This window comes from Peromyscus maniculatus, chromosome 2, assembly GCF_049852395.1.
Source record: "Peromyscus maniculatus bairdii isolate BWxNUB_F1_BW_parent chromosome 2, HU_Pman_BW_mat_3.1, whole genome shotgun sequence".
In the NCBI taxonomy this organism is placed as follows: Eukaryota; Metazoa; Chordata; class Mammalia; order Rodentia; family Cricetidae; genus Peromyscus; species Peromyscus maniculatus.
In genome coordinates this window covers 12,657,552-12,677,551 of record NC_134853.1, presented here as the reverse complement: position 1 = coordinate 12,677,551, position 20,000 = coordinate 12,657,552, and the positions used below count along the sequence as shown (strand labels likewise).

Sequence of the window (20,000 nt, the reverse complement as noted above, 5' to 3'; positions counted from 1 at the left end):
ATAACAGAAGGACTTTTGATGGTTTACTGTAGCGTCTTCATCAGTAAACATCATCTGGCACTTTCTGCATATAAACTCATACTTGACGAATGGGACAACGTAAGTGTCTGAAAACTCTGCACTTTTGGATTCTAACTGGGGTTCTTCTTTTGTGCTTTCGGGAGCAGTACTTTTTTCTTCCTTGGTTTCCGAAGCCTCATTGGAGCTCTGTGGCTGGTCGCCCTCGCCTTTGGCTGTCTTGGCAGGAACTGGTTTCTGCTGCTGTTCTTGCTGTTGCTTTTGCTGTTTCTGCAGCGAGTCCTGCAGGCTCTGCTGATACTGTTGGTACTGCTGAAGCAGCGCCCCTGGGGACAGGCCCGCCAGTGTCTGAGGCACCGCGGGACCATAGGGAAAGAGACTCTCCATGCCACAGACCGGTGGTAAGTAGCCTCCCTGCACGGTTCCAGGGAGCTGAGGTGTAAAATAGGAAGCAAACCCAGGGATAAAGTATGGCAAGAACTGTCCTCCTAGAAAGGATGCTGGGTCACCAGCAATGGCATTCTGCAAGGCCTGCAACTGAGTAGGGTCCATGTGTGTTTCCCCTACCACTTTGCCCAACACTGAAAGAGCAGATGAGATTTTTTCCTCTTTTTTAGGATGCTTCTCGGGTTTAATGGCCTCCGATTCCTCCTCTTTGATTTTTTTGACCTTGTTTGGCTTAGTTTGTTTTTTCTCAGATTCTTTGTTCTGTGGCTCGGTCTGCTGTCCTGACAGAGAGGATGAAGGAGGAGGAGGAGGAGGTGGTGGTGGCGGCGGTGGTGGCGTCTGCAGCACAGATTTGGTGGGGGCACTGCTGAGAGACAGGGCAGGAGACGAAGTAGCTGAACTAGGAAACCCAAGCATGCCTGCGCCGGGAGGTGTTAAGGCTGAAAACAACAGAGAGATGCCCACGGTCAGTTCATGAACACCACCAAAAACCTGCACCCTTAACGCCTAAACAGAACTGGGACATCAAGAAGATGCATCGCAGGAACGTGAAAACCCCTGGTCACCAGCTAGCTTAGGGCTCACCTGTGATTATGATATCCTTTACCTTATTTTTAACTGCTACCATAACTGCATAGAAGACAGACTGCAAACTTCACCGGCATTTTATTCAGACTGTAAAAAGCTCCCGTACTAAGAAACGTGTAACAGAAAGACGTCATGGTAAACAACAATGGCTGCTTCCAAAGAAGGCACATTACAAGATGGCAGTTCTGTGGCTCATTTTAATCATTTTTTTATTATTATTATACCTATGGGATGAGAGACTCACGCCATCCTTCACTTGAAAGATCCTTATAGTTACCATGTTCACTAAAGTAATTAGCTTTGAAACAACATAAAAACCCTCTGTCTCTATAGACTGAAGAGGGTAATGACCTAAGTAAGTAGCAACAGTTAAGTGACCATTGAGTACCCGATGAGATCAAACAGCAGTGGAGACACAGCTGGATCTGTCCAGAGCTGAGAACAGCAAACTATCATTCCATTTTAAGAGTGCAAGTTGAGTTATTCCTTACCTCCCAAACAACTGGACTAACAGAAGCCCCAATAAAAGCTTCAGCCTTACCACCCCCAAAACATGAGTCACGCATGCTTGCTTGTACTGTGGGAAACGGCTTGTCACCCATTTCAGAGGTAGAAATTGGTGCTCACTAGGCAGTGTGTGGGTGTGGAGGAAGAAAGTGCAGGGGACTCCATGGGGACTTGGGTTCTTGGGGAAAAAATAGCTGGTAACTCTATAGGACAAAGCCATTTTACCAGACAGATAGTCTTCTGGGCAACTGAACAAGAGTTAAAGGTTGAAAGGGGATTGGAAAAGCCTGTGCTTTTCCAGAAAGTGCTTTTTAAAAGCAAATAACATTGACTGCAGAAGGAGTCATCAGAATCTTAAAGGGAGCTTTGTGCTTGAACTAAGGGAGTTCACCAAGTGGGCAGGACAAGGACTATGCTGGAGGCTCCATGATCTGAGGGAATCAATCCAAAATGAATAAAATGCATGTAACAGTGAACAGCTGCACAGGCAGTGGTCACAAGGTTAAGAATCACCTTGTTACTGGGGGGCACAGTTTCACCTGCAGGCCAAATGCAATATGTAGCTGTTAAAAGCAAAACAGACAAACATGCACAAGAAACTTCTAATTTTTGTTCTTCAGTGAAAAACAAACTAATTTCTTTGCTGGTATGTACTGGCTCTGATGCCAGAGATTCAACCAAACATGGATCAAAAATATTGTTTAACTGCATCTGTAATGAATCTGTGTAGATTTCTTGGTTCTGTCATTTCCCTCTAAATAACACAATGTCAAAACTATTTGTATAATATTTGCATTGTATTATTGATTTCAGGTAATACTGGGATATTTTAAAGTGTTGGGATGCCATTGTTGAATACAAGTACTATGACATATCATATGAGGGCATAGGGAATCTGTGTGTGTGTCCTAGGGTGGTTGATGAATATCACTCTCTCCTGAATCCTTCTCACAATCATGCTGTTTTAGTCTCACTTACTCCTGGGGCCTTCACATTTTTCCCTTCTCATACCCATCCCTTCTTGGACCTGCTTGTGAACAGTAGCACTCATGATCATCTCTAAGGAGCTTCCATTATGTTAAAGAGCAGCCTCCTAATACCCTCCATGGTTAGGGAGAATACATGCTGAACATTGTAGTTTTATAAATAAGGTATGCAATACTTGACATCGCTGACTGTGAGGAATATGAAGAGTCAGAGGAGAGACTAGATTTCATAGCTGCCATTCAAGGCTTATATTTTGGTCACCGTGAATGAGTTTTTATGTTTAAAATATTTTTAACTTCCTTGAAAATAACTGGAATCAAGTGATATCAAGTGTTCACATTCTACTGAAGCCTGGCTCACTCATTCAAAGTGAATTTACAATGAAAATGGATTAAGCTTTGTAGGGGTGGGATGGGAATGAGTGGAAAACCTCATTTACTGTTCCTTAATCCAACTTGCTATGGAACTAGCACTAAGGAAAGAAACTAAATTGCTGTTGGAGGTGATGTCCTTCTCCCTTGACTTACTACATTGTGTCTAGTATCTTCATGTTCTTCCAAATTTCTTATTTATAGATTTTTTTTTATAATGAGAGAGCAATGAAGTCACTGTTACTGAAAAGGTTCTATTTTATACTAAATTACGTCTGTGTTATGGTACTGGGAATCGAACCAAAGGCCTTAAACATGATAGGCAAGAGCTGTACCAGGAGCTACATGCCTAGATTTGGGTCATTTTTGACTTTCCTTTCTCTTATATTGTCCTGATTTCATGATATTCTCTGCTGTTCATCACACAACCATCCATAATATGTTAACATTTAACTGTAAAATTTCAAGCTTGAGTGACTCAGGTGTTGACAAGCCTCAGAGTAGAAGACCTGACGTTGTGTGGGTACAATGATAATACAGCACTAGAGCCAGCTAACTTTCTCATTCACCAGTCCTCAGTTTGATGTCTCATACAAGGGTGCATCCTCATGTTGAGCAACTGCACTTCCTTCCACTTAGAAATTCCCCATCTTAAATCTGAGGAAATAACTTAGGTTGAATGCCTCTCTCACATGAGAACCCAAGCGCAATTTTGAAGATCTATGATACACGAATAACAGCACTTGTAGCTATGACCATAGATGGAGCAATAATTGTCCATCCGGGCTTTCCCGTTAGATTGGATCCCCATGGTCCAATCTAGAGGTCATAAGGAAATACAGGGATGTCTTAAAAAACTGCTGGAGGAAGCTTACTGGATCTTACTGGATGAGGCAAAGACAGCAATGTGTTTTAGGAATTCAATATTTTAATAAATAAGCTGACTCAACCAGTCATTCAGTAAAAATTTAGAAAAAGCAGACAAAATTTAAAAATGGCAAATTTCCCAGTAAGTGACATGTCTGTAAAATATTATAGTCAAAAGTTCAGTAGCCAAATGTCAAAAAAAAAAAAGAGGAAAACTGAATAATAATTGTGATACAGAATAAGTTGTAGTAGCTCAAAAATTAAACCAACTGGAGATTGAATTCCATATATCCAGAATCCAAGGACTATATTATATAGAGTCCTTGTGCCAACAAGAGTCTTCCCTATTTCTCATCTCCTACTGTAATTTTTAGAAATTTCATTTGAATGATTAAAAAGTTCACTCTGAACAGTCTTATTTATTCTATTATCATTTTCTTTTGGTTTTACTGAAATTATTATTATTATTATTATTATTATTATTATTATTATTATTTATTGTTAACAATTCTTCCAATAGAAAATGCCTGCCTCACTGGAAGGTGGTAGTGCACCTTAATCCCAGCACTTGGGAGGCAGAGGCAGGCAGGTCTCTGTGAGTTCGAGGCCAATGTGATCTACAGGAAATCCTGTCTTGAAACAAACAAACAAAAACAAAACAACAGAAAACCTGCCTCACAATGTGCTTAAATTAGGTCTTTCTATTCAGAGGGAAATTTCATTTTTGAGGTGAAACTAAAAGTAATTAAGTACTTGGGGCAAAAGATAATTGTGTCAAAATTATTACAATGTTATTCTTACCTAGATTCACACCGAATAGTTGGTAAATGTAAAACAAAGTATGTGATGAATACAAAGGTGTGCTCTGAATTGCCATTTGAGGGGCTGCAGGTGTGGCTAGAGGGCTTGCCTGTAATGCTGCCTGAGGCCCTGGGTTCTAGCTTTAATGCTGCAAAAATATGTAACTAAAGAAAGAAAGTCCTTTTAAGGAAATTGGGCTAGTTAGTATTTCTAAACACTAATGGAATATTTAATCAGACATTGCTTTAAAATGATAAATACGTTAAATACAGAAGATCAAATAATTTTTATAGCATTTTGGGCAAAGCGCAACCAACTGCCTAAAGGATAAAATGCATGTTAAAAATACAGTTTTTAATATTTTCAAGATATTATATAAATAAGCATGTAACATTCAACTGCCATGTTCTCAGTCTGCACTTTATCACAACAGCAATATATTCTAAAAGTGTGAAAAAATTAAATAACAATAATTTACTTTTTAAAAATGAACGACGATGCTTTTACTGACATTCCCTGGGTATACAGGGTAGGTGCTGCCCTTCTAAGGCCTTCTGGTTAAGTTAGAAGGGCTATGAACTAGTAGAAGATAACTTGAAAGTAGAGGCACTTGTGTGATTATTGCACAATAACAGTTCCCCTCCACAAAAAGTAAAAGAAAATGAATATCTAAATTTGAAAACTTAGAGGCTGATAAATAAAACTCAGCATGAATTTGCAAGTAACCAAATATGGATGTGTAGCCTTTGGACAAGTCATTCATTTGTCAAATGGCTCATACTCACTGGAGAATGCTTTAGTGTTTCTTTCAGATCAAAAGCTTCAAACCCATCTTCAAAGGGATGTGACATTTTAAAATTAATTTAGTTTTCCATAACTAAATCTTGTTAACATGGGTACAAGATAAAAGTGCCATGTTTCTATGGTATAGCCATACTGTTAACAATGTGTAACAAGAATCCATAGTTTGTAAAAATAAAACAGAGAGACCTAACTATTCGTCTATTGATAAGCATCTAGGCTGATTCCATAACTAAGCTACTGTGTCTCTTGGGGATATATCTAGAAGTGGTCTAGGCAGGTGGCAGAGTGAATCTACTTTTAGGTTTTTGATAGCCCTTTACACTGATTTCCATATTGTCTGTACTTATTTACACTACTACCAACAGTGTAGACAGGTTACCTCCTCACCCATAGGGTCTGTATAAAGTTATTCTCTGGTCATTCTCACCAGCAAGGATTGTCATATTCTTTAGGATTGCCATTCTGGCTGAGGGGAGATGCATTTCAATGTATCTTTGATTTAAAAGATGAACAAATAGAGAAAATGTGGTGTATGTACACATTGAGTTTTATTCAGCTATAAAGAAGAATCAAATTAAGGCTTTTCCTAGAAAGTGAAAGCAACTGAGGTCATGATATTAATCAAAATAAGCCAGACTCAAAAAGACAAATATCATGTTTTTTTTCAATTAGTGTATCCTAGATTTTATGTAGAGCCACGTGATCACATATATATATACTGATATATATATATATAAACATACACACATATATGTGTACATATATATGTGTGCATAATATGAGAGAAAGCAGATGGGAGATGAGGGAAAGGTATGAGACTAGTGGAAAGGAGAAAGGGAAGAAAGGTAGGTTTGTGGTAGGGGTGAATATGCTCAATGTACATGATATAGTTGAATAAATTGTCTTTATGAAACCCAGCACCACATGCAATGAATATGCCAACAAAAAAAATGATTACAGAAAAAGAAACACAGACACATTTTACTTGGAAAGAATTTTCGTTTGTTATTATTTGCTGGGATGTCCACATTTCACCATGAAACAGAGCTATGCACTTGATGAGAAAAAATACAGTAGGAAGGTGATGGGCAGGTGGGTTAATGGCCAGCTTTACTCCATGAGCTGTTTAAAATACTCTGCATTCCACACAAGGAAAATTAACCTACAAAAGATGTAGACCAGAAGTGTAGGAGTTCAGGCTATCAGATGGAGCTCTGTTGATTACTCTCTGATGCTAATGTTTAAAAACCCTCACAAACAAAAGACTAATTCAAATACTAGTAGGCAGCAACTTTTGTGGAACTTTTGCTCTTTCCTCCTAATTGGTTTTTGTCCACATTTTAATAAAGCAAGAGATGATGTGCTGAGTTCCTGGGTACCTGGAGGGTTTAAGTGTATTGTCAGCCATAGAGGACCTTTCCCTAACATTTTCCTTACAGTCCTGATATTTATAAATAGAGTATATACTTCAGGGGAGGATATGAATTTTATTATGGTAGAGTTGCATTAAGAAATGGTTTGACCCAGCACTCGGGAGGCAGAGCCAGGCGGATCTCTGTGAGTTCGAGGCCAGCCTGGGCTACCAAGTGAGCTCCAGGAAAGGTGCAAAGCTACACAGAGAAACCCTGTCTCGAAAAAACCAAAAAAAAAAAAAAAGAAAAAAAAAAAGAAAAGAAATGGTTTGATTTCATAAATATCTCTTTCCTTCTTTCTTCCTTTCATATGAGCCCTCTGGGTTCCAGGATCAGACATTTGGCTGAAAGTTCCTATGTCCCAACAAAGGCCTCTGATCCAGTGGAGAGAAAGAAAAATACTGATGAACAACAACAACAACAAAAAACCTGCTGGCACAGTCACGGAAAGTCAAAACTGACATAGGAAAGAAGTGGGTCTTTCAATTGTTTTGACTGTATCAGTTAGTTTTGAAAAACTCTGTTTTGTGCAACTGCTCAATCATGGATTTCTGCATCAGACACATTTATGTATCAATTAACAATCACCATGCCACAGAAAGCAGGACTGCCAAGTTACCAATATGTGTCATTATAGCTTTAATAGTTAAGGCCCCAAACGTATCCTGAGAATTAGGCCGGAAATAACTTTGAGGAAAGAGGAGTTGGGGAGCTAAGGGAAGGCACACTGAAGGCGCTTCTCTGGCACCACCTCTACCTAAAGCCAAGAGGCTCTGCACATGGGGAACTAACGAGGCAGCAAGGGTGGTAGGGACATTGGATGCTGCAGTTAGAAGTTAGAATAAAGACAACTTAAGATAACAGTGGCAATGTGGGTTTTTGTTAGAGAAGGATTGTATGGGAAGACTTGAAAATTTAAATAAAACTCTAATTTGTAAAAATGAGAATAGGTTTTCCTGACATTCCTTTAAAGCTTTGCAAATACATATAATTGGCGAGGGGATAGATCGAAATAATTTTTATTAATTTAAAAAAATTAAATAAAAAAATCTTTTAGGGGAAAAAAACATCGACACATTTAAAAGTAAATCAAATTACAAAAGAGTTACACCTTTATATTTGGGGTGATGATGTATAACTGGTATTGAATGATAGCTATCTGACTGCCTATATATATACTATTCAAAAATCTGCATAAATTCCATTATTGTGAACACAGAACCGGATTCAGTATTTGAGGCTACCTCAAGACGCTCTACCATTTCCTTGTGCCTTAATTGTAAATCTTAGCTAAGGGAAAGGAGGAGAGAAAGGTATTGAGCCACATGGATATCTTAAGTTGTGAGTTTACTGAAATGACAGCAGCAGTGGTAGCCTACAAGCATCAAATGTCAGAACATGCTGACCTGCAAATGATCACATAAGTCACATTTTTAGTCATTGAAATTTCAATATATGCTTTATTACTTGGGAGGATCCATTGTAAGTAGATTTCTGTGACTCAAGAACCTTAATTTTGAATCTCAGGGGCAGGAAAATGAACAAGAGAGAAAGACACAAACAAAAACAGAAAATATAAAATACCAACAAAAAGCAAAAAAAAAAAAAAAAGAAAAAGAAAAGAAAACATGCCCCCTGGAAAGAAAGGAAATTAAAATACCAGTGAGTATGTATTTTAATGTCTCACCTTCTCAATATGCAAAGCAAACACAAGGCCACATAGTACTGAAATTAACAAGTTAATGTCTAAGAGGTAACTGTTAATGGTAAAAACCATCCATTTCTATGAACTGCTGCAATATAGCTATACTTCATCTCCCAGTCTTTGTTCAGGTTTACTTACTGGCTATCAACTATGGCTAGTAGTGCACGCACGCACGCACGCGCGTGTGTGCATGTGCGTGTGTGGTGTGCATATATATGTGTGTATGTATGTATGTATGTATGTATGTATATATATAATAACTTACATTTCAGTTCTGAAATGAGGACATGTAAATGTACTTTTTCCTTCTTGGTTACATGTGATTGGCTGCCTATTGCCATCTAATTAGCTCAACTGACTCTCTCTTAAGAGACTTACTGTTTGAATTTTGTGGAAATCCAGGCAAGGAGGAAGGACCATTCATTCCAGGGAGAATGACTGGAGGCAGGCCCGGGAGTCCGGGGTAGGCTGCCGGCAAGCTGATGCCATGAAGTGAGCAGCTGTCTGCGATGCCTGGCTGCTGGACTGTTAGGCCCAGCACGTCCGACGCTTTCTTTATCCGGTCTAGTTCTTGCTGGGCCATTAGCTGGCGAACGGTGGTCGGAGCTAGGTAATCCTTCTCCCGGTCAAGCTGACTGCCCACAGTCTCCCTCACTTTGGAAATGTGCTGTTTGGAGAAAATATGATCTCGGATGGACAAGCGGGCAGAGTACTTAACCCCACAGAGGGTACACTCTGGCTTGGTGCCTTCCGTTCCGCTTTGATTGATCATGAACGGCTTCCCTATGTTAATTTTAAACTTCTTTTCCTTTGCCCTGGCATTCTGAAACCACACCTGCACCACGCGTTTGGGCAGACCGATCTCATTGCCCAGCATTTCACATTCTTGCATGGTTGGAGTCCGATAGTCACTGAAGCAAGCCTTGAGGACCTTGAGTTGAAGATTGCTCATCTGGGTTCTGAAGCGCTTGTGGCCTGGCCGATCACTGCTTTTGGATTTAAAGGGGTTGCCAGACCCAAATGGATTTGGTGAGCTGGGGTCAGCAATGCTCGATGTTTCGCTGCGGTCAGCATTGTCGTCAGGGTCGTCGGTGATGTAAAAGCTTTGGTCATGGTCGCCATCTTTGTCATTGAAATGGATCGATGGACTTGTCAGAGAAAAGAGAAATTTGTCATCGCAGACCTCAGTGGTGGGTGTGGTTGCTGGTTTTGGCAAAGAGTCGAGAGTTTTGGTTTCTTTAGGAGACAAAGCAGGTTTCACCTCCCCAGGTCCTCCTGTGTTTTCCATTTCTGCTGCTCCCTCATCTCCGGTGGTGGCATCACTGATGGCCGTATTAATGGACGATGTCTCATCAAAGTCAGTTTTATTCTGATCATACCCAGCCTCGGCTGAAGGGGCATTTAAATTCTCTACATCCTCGGGACATTCGGCTTTGAAGGAAGAAGGACTTAAAAGATTTTTCGGAGACAGCTCTGCTGTTTTACTAACAGGCGTTGACACTGTGGAGGCCAATTCATTCTCACTAGATAGATCAATTTTAGTTAACGGCAAAGATGGGTAATCAAAATAAATGTATTTTTGTGGGCTCTCTCCCCCATCCTCTGTGGATATTAAAGGGCTTGGTGGCAAGCTGTAACCTGCCTGCTTCCCTTCATTCCAGTGGCGAGAGCGAATGTGGCTTTCTAGGGCTGACTTTGCTTTAAACAGAGCTCTGCAGAATGGGCATCGCTTATGGGACTGGGCAGGACCCACCGCCCGGAACTGCCCCTTCCTTTCTCGAGCACGCGTGTTCTGGAACCAGACTTGTACCACTCTCTTCTTCAGCCCCACTTCTCGGGCAATGTGATCAAGCATTTTTCGGGTAGGGTTGGAATCCAGCAAGTACTTTTCATAGAGTATTTCGAGCTGCTCGGGAGTGATGGTGGTTCTTAGGCGTTTATCACGGTGTTGATCTTCCCCGCTGTTTCCGCCCTCCTTCTCACTGCAATTATTCTCTTCTTTGTCGTCCAATTTCCTTTTAAGGGAAGCAGCAACACTGGCGGGGCCCGTGGTGTGGGAAGTACTGGTCTGTGGTGGCATTTGTGTGAGAGAGCTCCCCAGCAGCTGTCCGGTCATCAGTGGATTGTTGGGGTCAAATATCATGTAGGGCATGTCCATGGGCCTTTCCAAGAACGGAGAGTGGAGGAATTGGTTTTGAGCAGCGAGGAAGTGCATGTGTTGGTGTTCCTTCCAAAGTTCCAGGGTTGGGAAGGCAATGGTACACTGATCACATGGGTACTGGAGTAACTGTGGAGGTAGACTGTTTGGAAGAGAAGTCATGGAAATTTGCAGTGGACTGGAAGGGATCGGAGTTTGAGAGGCCGAGGGAGGTCTTCCAATCAGTTGGGTTTGTTTGGGTGGCTGTGGTGGCGGCTGGGATATGGATGCTTGCTGTGGGTCTAAAGACGTTGATACTGATGGTGGAGCAGACTTGGTGACTTGAGAAGGAGGAGAGGGGTCACTCTGCTTTGTCTTTTCTGCAGGATATTCAGGTTTTGGAGAGTTCTTCTCAGGTTCTGGCTTGGGAGATGGAATCAGGGGTGTGCTAGTCCCAGAGCCTGAACTGGCTGTTGGGGCTGCAGTGGTTTTGGCTGTGTCTGTCTGTCCAGATGCTGTGCAATGCTTGTATACCACTTGGTCTGTGGCATCCATGGAGTCTTCTGTTTGGCTTTCATCTTGGGCATCATCATCTTCATCCTTATAACACTGCTTTTTCTGATGTGTGATCAAGTCAAAGATCCTGGGAAAAACCACATTGCACTTCTTACACTGGTACTGCATGTTGCTTGTTCTAATATACCGTTCATTGGTGAGCTCTCTTTTTTCATTATCTTTAGCTTCTGCTTGGTTCTCATAGCTCTTCCGGGCTTTCTGACGAGCATTCTGGAACCATACAACGATAACCCGAGTAGGGAGGTTGAGAACAGTAGAAAGCTGTTCTATTTCATCATCTTTTGGGTAAGCGTTTGTGTCAAAAAAGTCTTGCAGAACCCTAAGCTGGTAGTCGGTAAACCTTGTTCTGGATGACCTTTTACTGAACGAGGCATCTGATTTGTAATGTTCTAATGATGTGGGTTGCGGCTCAATTCTGATATCTTCTAATACAGTTATGGGAGGGTTACTGAAGTTGTATGGAGAATCCTTGTTTCTCTGCCGCTCCTTGAAGAGTGTGTTTCGGAACCAGTGCTTGATGACTTTTTGAGAGAGGCCAGATTTCTCAGCCATTTCTTGGATCTGTTCTTCACTGGGAGAATTATTGATGTCAAAATAAGCTCTCAGGATTTTGAGTTGATCGTCTGTAATCCGGGTCCGTGGCCGTTTGAATTGGGAGTGCCTTAAGAAGCTGGGGTCTAGCCCCAGCTGCTGCTGGCAAAGCTGAGTGAGATCTGCAGAGAGGGTGTCCATCTGCGGCAGCTGCAGGGCGAGCTGAGGAGGAAGTGCAGGGTGCTGGACCGGCTGCATCATAATGGAGGGAAAGAGTGGGAGATCGAGAGAAACAGGCAGTTGGACCTGTGGGGGTGCAGTAGGGGGAGGGGGTGGAGGAGGCGGTGGAGGAGGAGGAGGAGGTGGAGGTGGTGGAGGAGTCGGTGGTGGAGCTTGCAGAGGAGCAGAGACTGTGTTTGGGATTTTCACAGGCCCCAGAGTAGAAGGCTGTGGAGGTGCCGGTGGCAGGGGAGGAGGTGGAGGCGGAGGCGGTGGTGTTTCTGGGGAGGAAGGAGAAATTGGATAAAGCTTGTCATAGGCCTCCCTGTATTGGCGAGCAAATTTCTCTAGTGCTCCGTATGGGAAAAATTGCCCATGCACATGTTCTTGGTGACTCTTTAAAATTAGAACATTCGAGAACAATTTACCACACGTTCCACACTCCAGCTTGTCAGAGTTTTCGCCTTCTCCGATTTTGCCTTTCTTCTGGACCTTCTGCCTGTTCTCATTATACTGAATGACGAGTTCAAATCCGAAGTTCTCCAGTAAAGCTTTGGCTGCGTTTCCCCTAGCCCCTGAGGCTATTCGGGGTGGGGGAATACAGGGTTCTAAAGATTTTTGCTTCTTTATGTCTTTGCTGTCTTTGAATCCTTCGCTATCACTTGTAAATTCTTGCTTTGGTTTTTCTTGCTTTTCAGTCACCTCTTCCGCCTCCTTGTAAGATGGCATGTCCTTCATGAGCTGGCAGTCTGTACTTGCCAGGCTGCCTTGCTCCTGTTTCAACATTTTGCTCGTCTGCTGTTGCGGCGGCTGCTGCTGTGGTGGGGGCGGCTGCTGATTTTGCGGCTGCAGCTGGGGCTGGGCAGCTTGATACTGCTGTGCTTGTTGTTGTAGAAGTTGAAGCTGCGTTTGGCCAACGTGATGCTGTGTCTGAATCTGTTGCTTCAGATCTTCAAGCAAGGAACCGGCCATTCCTGTCATACCTGGCATCCCAAAGGTGGCGGAGCTGGGCAAGCCCAGATCTGGCCCCAAGCTAAACTCTGCCCCAGGTATGTAGAATGGAAAGAGAAACTGGGGTTGCTGAAACTGCAGCAGTGCCTCTGGGGTCATTGGAAAGTGAGGCAAAAAAGCGGGATTTAGAAACTGCGGCTGAAAGAACGCAGCCTGTTGCTGCAACTCGTGCTGAAGTTGCATCTGGATTTGTGCTGGTGACCGCGGTGGTGGATGATGGGGAGGTTGAGCAGGGATTAATTCGGGAGTTTGCTTTTTATTTAATTCTTTGGCATCTAAATGGGCAACATCTTTGCTGTTGACTGAAGCTGAGCTCATGGACTCTAACATCCCTTGGCCAGGGCTATTGACATTGGCTGTGATGCTGTGCCCAGCGGTCAGGTGCCCACTTGGCTCCAGCTTTGCGGCCCTGGCTTTTGTCTGGTGGAGCACGGACCTCATGTGGATCTCCAAGGTCGAGCTTTGGCTGTAGGCAACACTGCACGTGCTGCACTTGTACGGCTTGTTATCCGTGCTGCTGCTGCTGGTTTCCTGGGGGACAGGACTGGATGCTTCTTGCAGAACCTTTTTTAACTTGTGCAAGTGAGACACTGAGTTATAATGGACCAAGAGAATGTTCTTTTGGGTGAATGACTCTTTACACACTGTACATTTATAAGGACGAGATGGATCAAGGAATTTTTCCATTGTAAAATTGGGTCCTTTTCTAAAAGGTAAGGTCCGCTTTGGTTCAGAGCCCAGGTCATCTGGAATAGAGCTAGTGTCACTTCCTACAGGACTTGCCTTCCCTTCGTGGTCCACCTCATACTCTCTCTCCATTTCCTGATCTAGGCCATGGTCATCCTGGGGCATCGTTTCACTCTCTGCCCAGAGTTCTCCGTTCATTGGTAAGGAGGCATACAGCTGCTGTAGTTCAGCCTCGCTCAGTTCGGGGTGGCCTGCTTCCAAGTGTTTCTTTAAAGCCTGGAATGTACGGAAACTCCGCTGGCAGAGGTTACACATTGTAGCGGCCCGAATGGCATGATACTGGGAATGTATCTGAAGCTTCTGCATAGTTTTAAAAGCCAAGCTACAGTGATTACAACGATACTTATAAACATGTCGGTCAGAAACTGATAAGGGCTGCCTTTTTTGTTGTTCGCTCAGCTGCTCTTGCAGAGTGTCTGGGATTTTCGCATCCTTGCTGCTGTTTTTATTCCATTCGGATGCCTCCAAGGGCTCCTTTGCTGGTTTCTGCTCCTCGCTCTTTATTTCCACACCGGCCTTTGAATCCTCAAGACCTGCAATACTTTTGTCATCCACTGGGCTTTCACCTGTTAAGGGAAAGCAAAAACATATCTTACGGTAAGAACACCAACCACTCGAATGTCAGTAAGTGTAAGTGGGAGCCAGTAATGATGTCTGCTTAACTGAATCTGCATAGAACTGTTATTAACGGGCTACTGGGTTACTGCAAACATTATGCCAGGTGTCCCTAAGAAGATGAACAGGAAATCACTCCTGACCTGAAGGAATTTAAGGGCAGAGAAGAATACAAGTCAAGGGTAACCACTGTGTACTGTAATAAGCATTTTACTAAAAGCCATGAACTTGGTGTTTTTGAATTAGAATACTTAGGATGTTCTTGGCCATCTCTCACTAGGATTCTCTTAGGATGGGAAGAAATAGTCATGGAGAGAGGATCTTAGAAAATAAAGCTCTGGGCAGCACCATATGTCATTTTCTTTTGTGGCACTAAAAATATCTTTGAGGATGGGGGAGTCTCACAAGAGGAATGCCCTAACCTTAAGATGGAGAGCACAGACAATAAATGATTGTGGAGAGAGAGATTCAGTTTTTCTTCAAGAATGGACACCCTGATAGGTGGTTCAATCACAGTTCTAAGCAGTCAGCTATAAACACATGCACATATGGGCAACACTAAATGGACTCAGCAAGCTCTGCTTGTGTGTGTGTGTGTGTGTGTGTGTGTGTGTGTGTGTGTGTGTGTGTGTGTAAAACAATAATAATTCAAGAAGTGGAAGGGATACAGGAGGGGATGGAGGGAAGAGAATATGGGAATGATGCAAATAGAATATCCATTGTAAACCCTCAAAGGATAATTCTGGTGCACCGCCACTGGCAAGTTTTGAAAATTTTCTCCATGCAGTATCATCACAGGCAAGCATACCTGAATATTTTCCAGAACCCTCTGCTGACATGGCTGCAGGTGGGTCCCGCTCTGATTTCTCAGGGGCGGCTGCTGGCAGTAGCATACTGTTTGGCATCATTACATCAGGGACAGGCACCTTTGAATACCAAAGGGATCTGTGTTAAATGTGATCTGGAAATCATTGAACATATATTTGAATATACATGTATACTGGAATATAAGTGTGTGAATATATATGTATACTGGAATACACATGCACACAGATATATAGATAAAGATATAGATATATCCATAGATATGGATAGAGATCCCACTTACATTTTTCTATCCCAAACAGAGTCATCTACCACTTCAATGTTATTATAGTCCTATATTTTTCTTTTAATCCTATGACCTAGAGGTTTTTGGTGGACTAATGATAACCAAGAAACTTTTAAACTAAAGATACCCACAAGAGCATATCACTGTTACAAAAAGAACCACAAAACATCCTTAATTAAGCCATACTTAATATCATATTTTTTCTCCAAGCAAGAAAGACCATAAATGGGTCTCCACTGCGATTGCTATAGCACAGTCAATAAAGACCTCCAAGTAGCTCAGTAGAAATGGTTTTCTATGTGCCCATAATTACGGATGTATATTGATAACAACACGGGTCCCCTAAGTCAGCATCAGCCTGCAGCATCCTTACTGTCATGAGCAGTTTCTCCACACAGTCTGGAGACACACTGTGCAAATGCGTCAGGTGCAGCTGGAGGTGCATTTTGTTGCTGAGGACATCCTGGCAGAGGGGACAGCAGATGACGGGCTGTACAGAGTGCTGTGACAGGACATGCATCTGGATCCGACTTTGGTCCCTACTATTGTAGTTGCAATAAGGACACTGGTAGAACTGGAAAAGATTGAATAAACATGACCATTACTAGCTGATAGAATCTGACAACTTCAGATTGTGAGGTGTGAGATCAAGAAGAACACACTAGCTAGTACCAGTTTGAATGTCTAGGTGCATTTCAAGAGTGTGCACACCTGCGGGTTCGAAAACAACTCGGAACCTAGAAGCACACCAAAAGGAACCGATTCATGCACCAAGGGAAAACTACATATTTACCTGTTCGTGACAAAATTTATTGTCCTCTGTAGGTTTTGACCTTTTCGCTCCTGCGTCCTCTTCCTTCCCAAGCAGGAGCGGCTGTGTGCCCGCTGCCACACTGACTTTCAGCTCCTTCTCTGGGGTGATTAGTCCTAATTCCCAAAAAGGACAGAACAACTCAATTTATAAATGCAGTATTACAATCAGGGTAAATAAAACAGCTGGGACTCTCAATCTACTGGATCAAACACAAGTGAAAACCAGACAAGCACTTTTAAATGATGCTAATCTCAAAACACGAAAAGCACTCTTCTTTCTGTCCACTGAGTGGACTTTGCACATCTATTTTAAACCATCCTCCTGTCTTCTGTTTAGATAACCCTAGATGGCCTTGAAAGTTTCATCAATAACATGTGTTCTCTGGTGTCTCAGTATGCCTTTATCACATTAAAGCAAATCTACTCCCATTCACAAATACTGACTTAGAAAATCGTTATTTTTCTCTCATGTACAATGACCTATCTCTTTTCTAAATTCATAAGTCCTGAGAAGATTTCAAAATCCCGAGGAGAGCGGATCAGTTATAATTCAGAAACTAAAATGATAATATGTTTATGTTGTGATGGGATTTAGAGATTTTCATATTTTAAAATTGAATATCTCATTCATTTCTGCTATTGGTGATTTGGGTAGGTGACACAAGGGTTTCAGAAGATGGCTAGGCATATAACATTACAGCAGGAATCTCAAGAAGACAATTGTTTTATGAGTTTAATCCAAATATTTGCGTTAATGATGATTAAAATTTTGCCTAGTTGAGCAGTATTAATGTGTAGGAACTTCACACACATCAAGGGAGGGGGAGCACAATTCTAATTTTCCAATCTAACAGAAAATTCTCCCCAGCATCAATTTGCCTGGTAATCTCCTCTTCGAGGCTGGATATTACAGCGACATCGGGTAGGCATGTCACATACATCTCACGACAAACACAAAACCTCATTTACCAGCCATTCCAATCTCATCATAGCTCGGCATCATCTGACCTTTTTTCTGCTGTTTATTATGAGTATTTCTAATTTTAACTTTCAATTTTCACCATCTTCCAGTCAATTTGCAACTAAATTATTTCCAGGGTGAGGACACTATCACTGGACAACTGGGTGCAAATACATCTTGAGATGCAGTGGAGCTAAACCATTGATTGCTATCAGACCCCGCGTAGATACACAGTCCAGGGCAATCTGCCTGTATGCTGCACATGAAGATTTATCTTGATTTTTTTTCAATCCACATACGGTTCCTATAAATGAACAAATTGCACCTTATTACAAAATAACCCAGTTTTAATTTAAAAATGAGGTCAAGGATGTTATAGAAACAAGTCAAAATGAAAAAGTAAAAAAGAAAGAACAAAAAAAAATCTCATTCTATTTCTATCCTAGGTGGAGATGAATGTTTGAGAGCATATAAATGCTTCAGACATTTAAAACGCAGGAAGAAAATCAAAAGTATGAGAGCAATTCTTAAAAGACCAAAATTAAAACAGGATATATTTAAACAAGATGATCGTGGTTTTATTTCTTTGGTGTTTGTGGTTGTTATGGCATAATGGTCGGTGTCTCACATACTATGTTGGATACTGCTTCCTTGATTTTATTTGAAGTGGCCTAACTGTACCTACTTCATTCTTAGAGAAATTTTAAATGTGTTCTACTTATTTAAAAAGTAGTAACATTTGTGTATGAATTAACTTAAATTTGAAAAATGACTTAACTCTCATTATATTGATTAATAATATTCAAGTATTTGATGTCCAATGGTACTTCCCAAACGGAGATATTTTCTCACAATTGTGGGATCAAAATTTATTTTTATTTTTCAAAACAAATAAAGCATATACTCTGTGCTGTCACTTTTAAAGCACTAAATTATTTAAGAAAAACAATGTGGAACATAATACTTGCCAATACAATTAGCTATTTAATGTGTCAGAACAAATTGTACAAAATGATTGTCGTTTAAAGTAACAAGTGTCTATCAGTTGTCTTCTCTTGATTGACTTTTCTTTAAAAATTTCCATTAATGAGTAACAATGTTTCCTGAAGAGAGTAATACCATGTCATATTCCCTTATATTCTTTAATGGACAAGATCAAATAACAACTTGACTAAACTCCCTGCACTGTCGAAGACTGTCAGACATAAGTTGAAAAATAATTCCCACAATTTGTTGTTTTCAAGCCTCTTGAGACATCAGAAGTAAAATTAACTTTCTAGATACTTCTAATTCCATTAAATATTCAGCCATTAATTCAGTTCCATGAACATATGTAAAAGATACTATAAAGGATGGGTAACAGTACAGTTTGAAAGTGTAAACCATCTTACTAAGCCTACTCACTGGAGTAAATGTTTGGCATAATAAACTCTGTGTATGTAAGTGATATACTGTTTTCACTTTTATGCTCATCCATACTCATTAATTTAGTGATACTTGATAATAATAGAAGACAAGAATATTAGGATTCAGTAACAAGACAGATTTTTGAGTATGAGGCCGGTCTTCAAGGTGACCTAGATAGGTTATATATATACATACATACGTATATATACATATACATATATATACATACACACATATATATATAATTTCACATATTCTTTTATGTTTATATTTATATCAAATTTAATACTGAAGCATGGCTGGTAAATTATAGGAAATCAAATCCAAAGTCTTTTATCTGAATTGTGTTATGCTAGAAAAAAATGCCTTGTATTAAATAAGGCCAATTAATTTTAGGAAAGCTTTTGATTAAATTTTGTGATTACTCATAGTTTATATGTGCAACTTCATTTGAAATAAAGCCTGTTTGTTACCCTGGAGCAGAAAAAAATTTGAAATGAGATCATAATTTATTTTGTATCATTAAGGACACCACAATATTCTCAAAGAACCATGTCATTTTAATGAATTTTAACTAAAAAATGAAGTCTAATTACAAATAAGCACTGCCAAATACATGAGCCAATGATTATCTGTCAGTTACAGGATTATTTAACTTGCAAGAGATTGCTAATATAAAAATGACATAATTCACTTCAATTCAGATGCCGCCTACTTAATTCTCAATCTCTAAAACACAGAAGGCTGTAAAATGGTTTATATTCATAACAAGTCTGGAAAATCCAATAACACACATGTTACAGTGAACCTTGAAAAACAATAAATCAAAATACTGAGTTATTATTTACAAATATCTATATTTGATATAGTTTGAATACTTTAAAACTCAGATGTAACAGATGTTGTTTAACTCAAGTAATTCAAAATTATAATTACCAATACAGTATTATTCCTAATGAGACTAGAATGGAAGGATAATTTTAATTGCAATAATGAAGGTTAATTTCCATCTTTCTTCATGTTTACTCCCTTATTAAAAAGTGGTCCCCTTAGCCATGGCAGAGACATATTACATTTTCAATGCAAATGTATTAATCTGGATAAACTTTATATTAATTCTTGTACTGCACTGAGCTATAATTTGGATTATAATTAATCTAAAGTGGCACTAGATTTAAATGACAATATAAATGAGGCATTAGGAAGCTTTTCTATTATGAATGAATATTCAGCAAATATAACTTGCATATTGCCAAGTCTCATTTTGAAAGCTCCAGTCCTTCAGATTAATGTTAGCAACAGAACACAGCAGCTTTCCAACACACTGCTCCAGACATGTGCTAATTCCTCCTTGCCTAAAAAATT

At 40.6% G+C, this 20,000-nt stretch overlaps 1 protein-coding gene across 7 annotated transcripts in view; it reads right to left on the bottom strand.

Moving 5' to 3' along the window:
* Zfhx4 (zinc finger homeobox 4) overlaps positions 1-20,000 on the bottom strand; it is a 179,203-nt gene that overhangs the window by 3,308 nt on the left and 155,895 nt on the right. For all 7 annotated transcript variants that reach the window (XM_006977899.4, XM_076563777.1, XM_006977900.4 and 4 more), the window contains 5 exons: positions 16,248-16,381; positions 15,828-16,028; positions 15,152-15,269; positions 8,886-14,294; positions 1-905 (listed from right to left, as the gene is read on the bottom strand). The exon at positions 1-905 is cut by the window's left edge and continues 3,308 nt beyond it. In XM_006977899.4, the coding sequence (XP_006977961.2) occupies positions 1-905; positions 8,886-14,294; positions 15,152-15,269; positions 15,828-16,028; positions 16,248-16,381 (6,767 nt within the window). The remainder of the gene's footprint in view (positions 906-8,885; positions 14,295-15,151; positions 15,270-15,827; positions 16,029-16,247; positions 16,382-20,000) is intronic.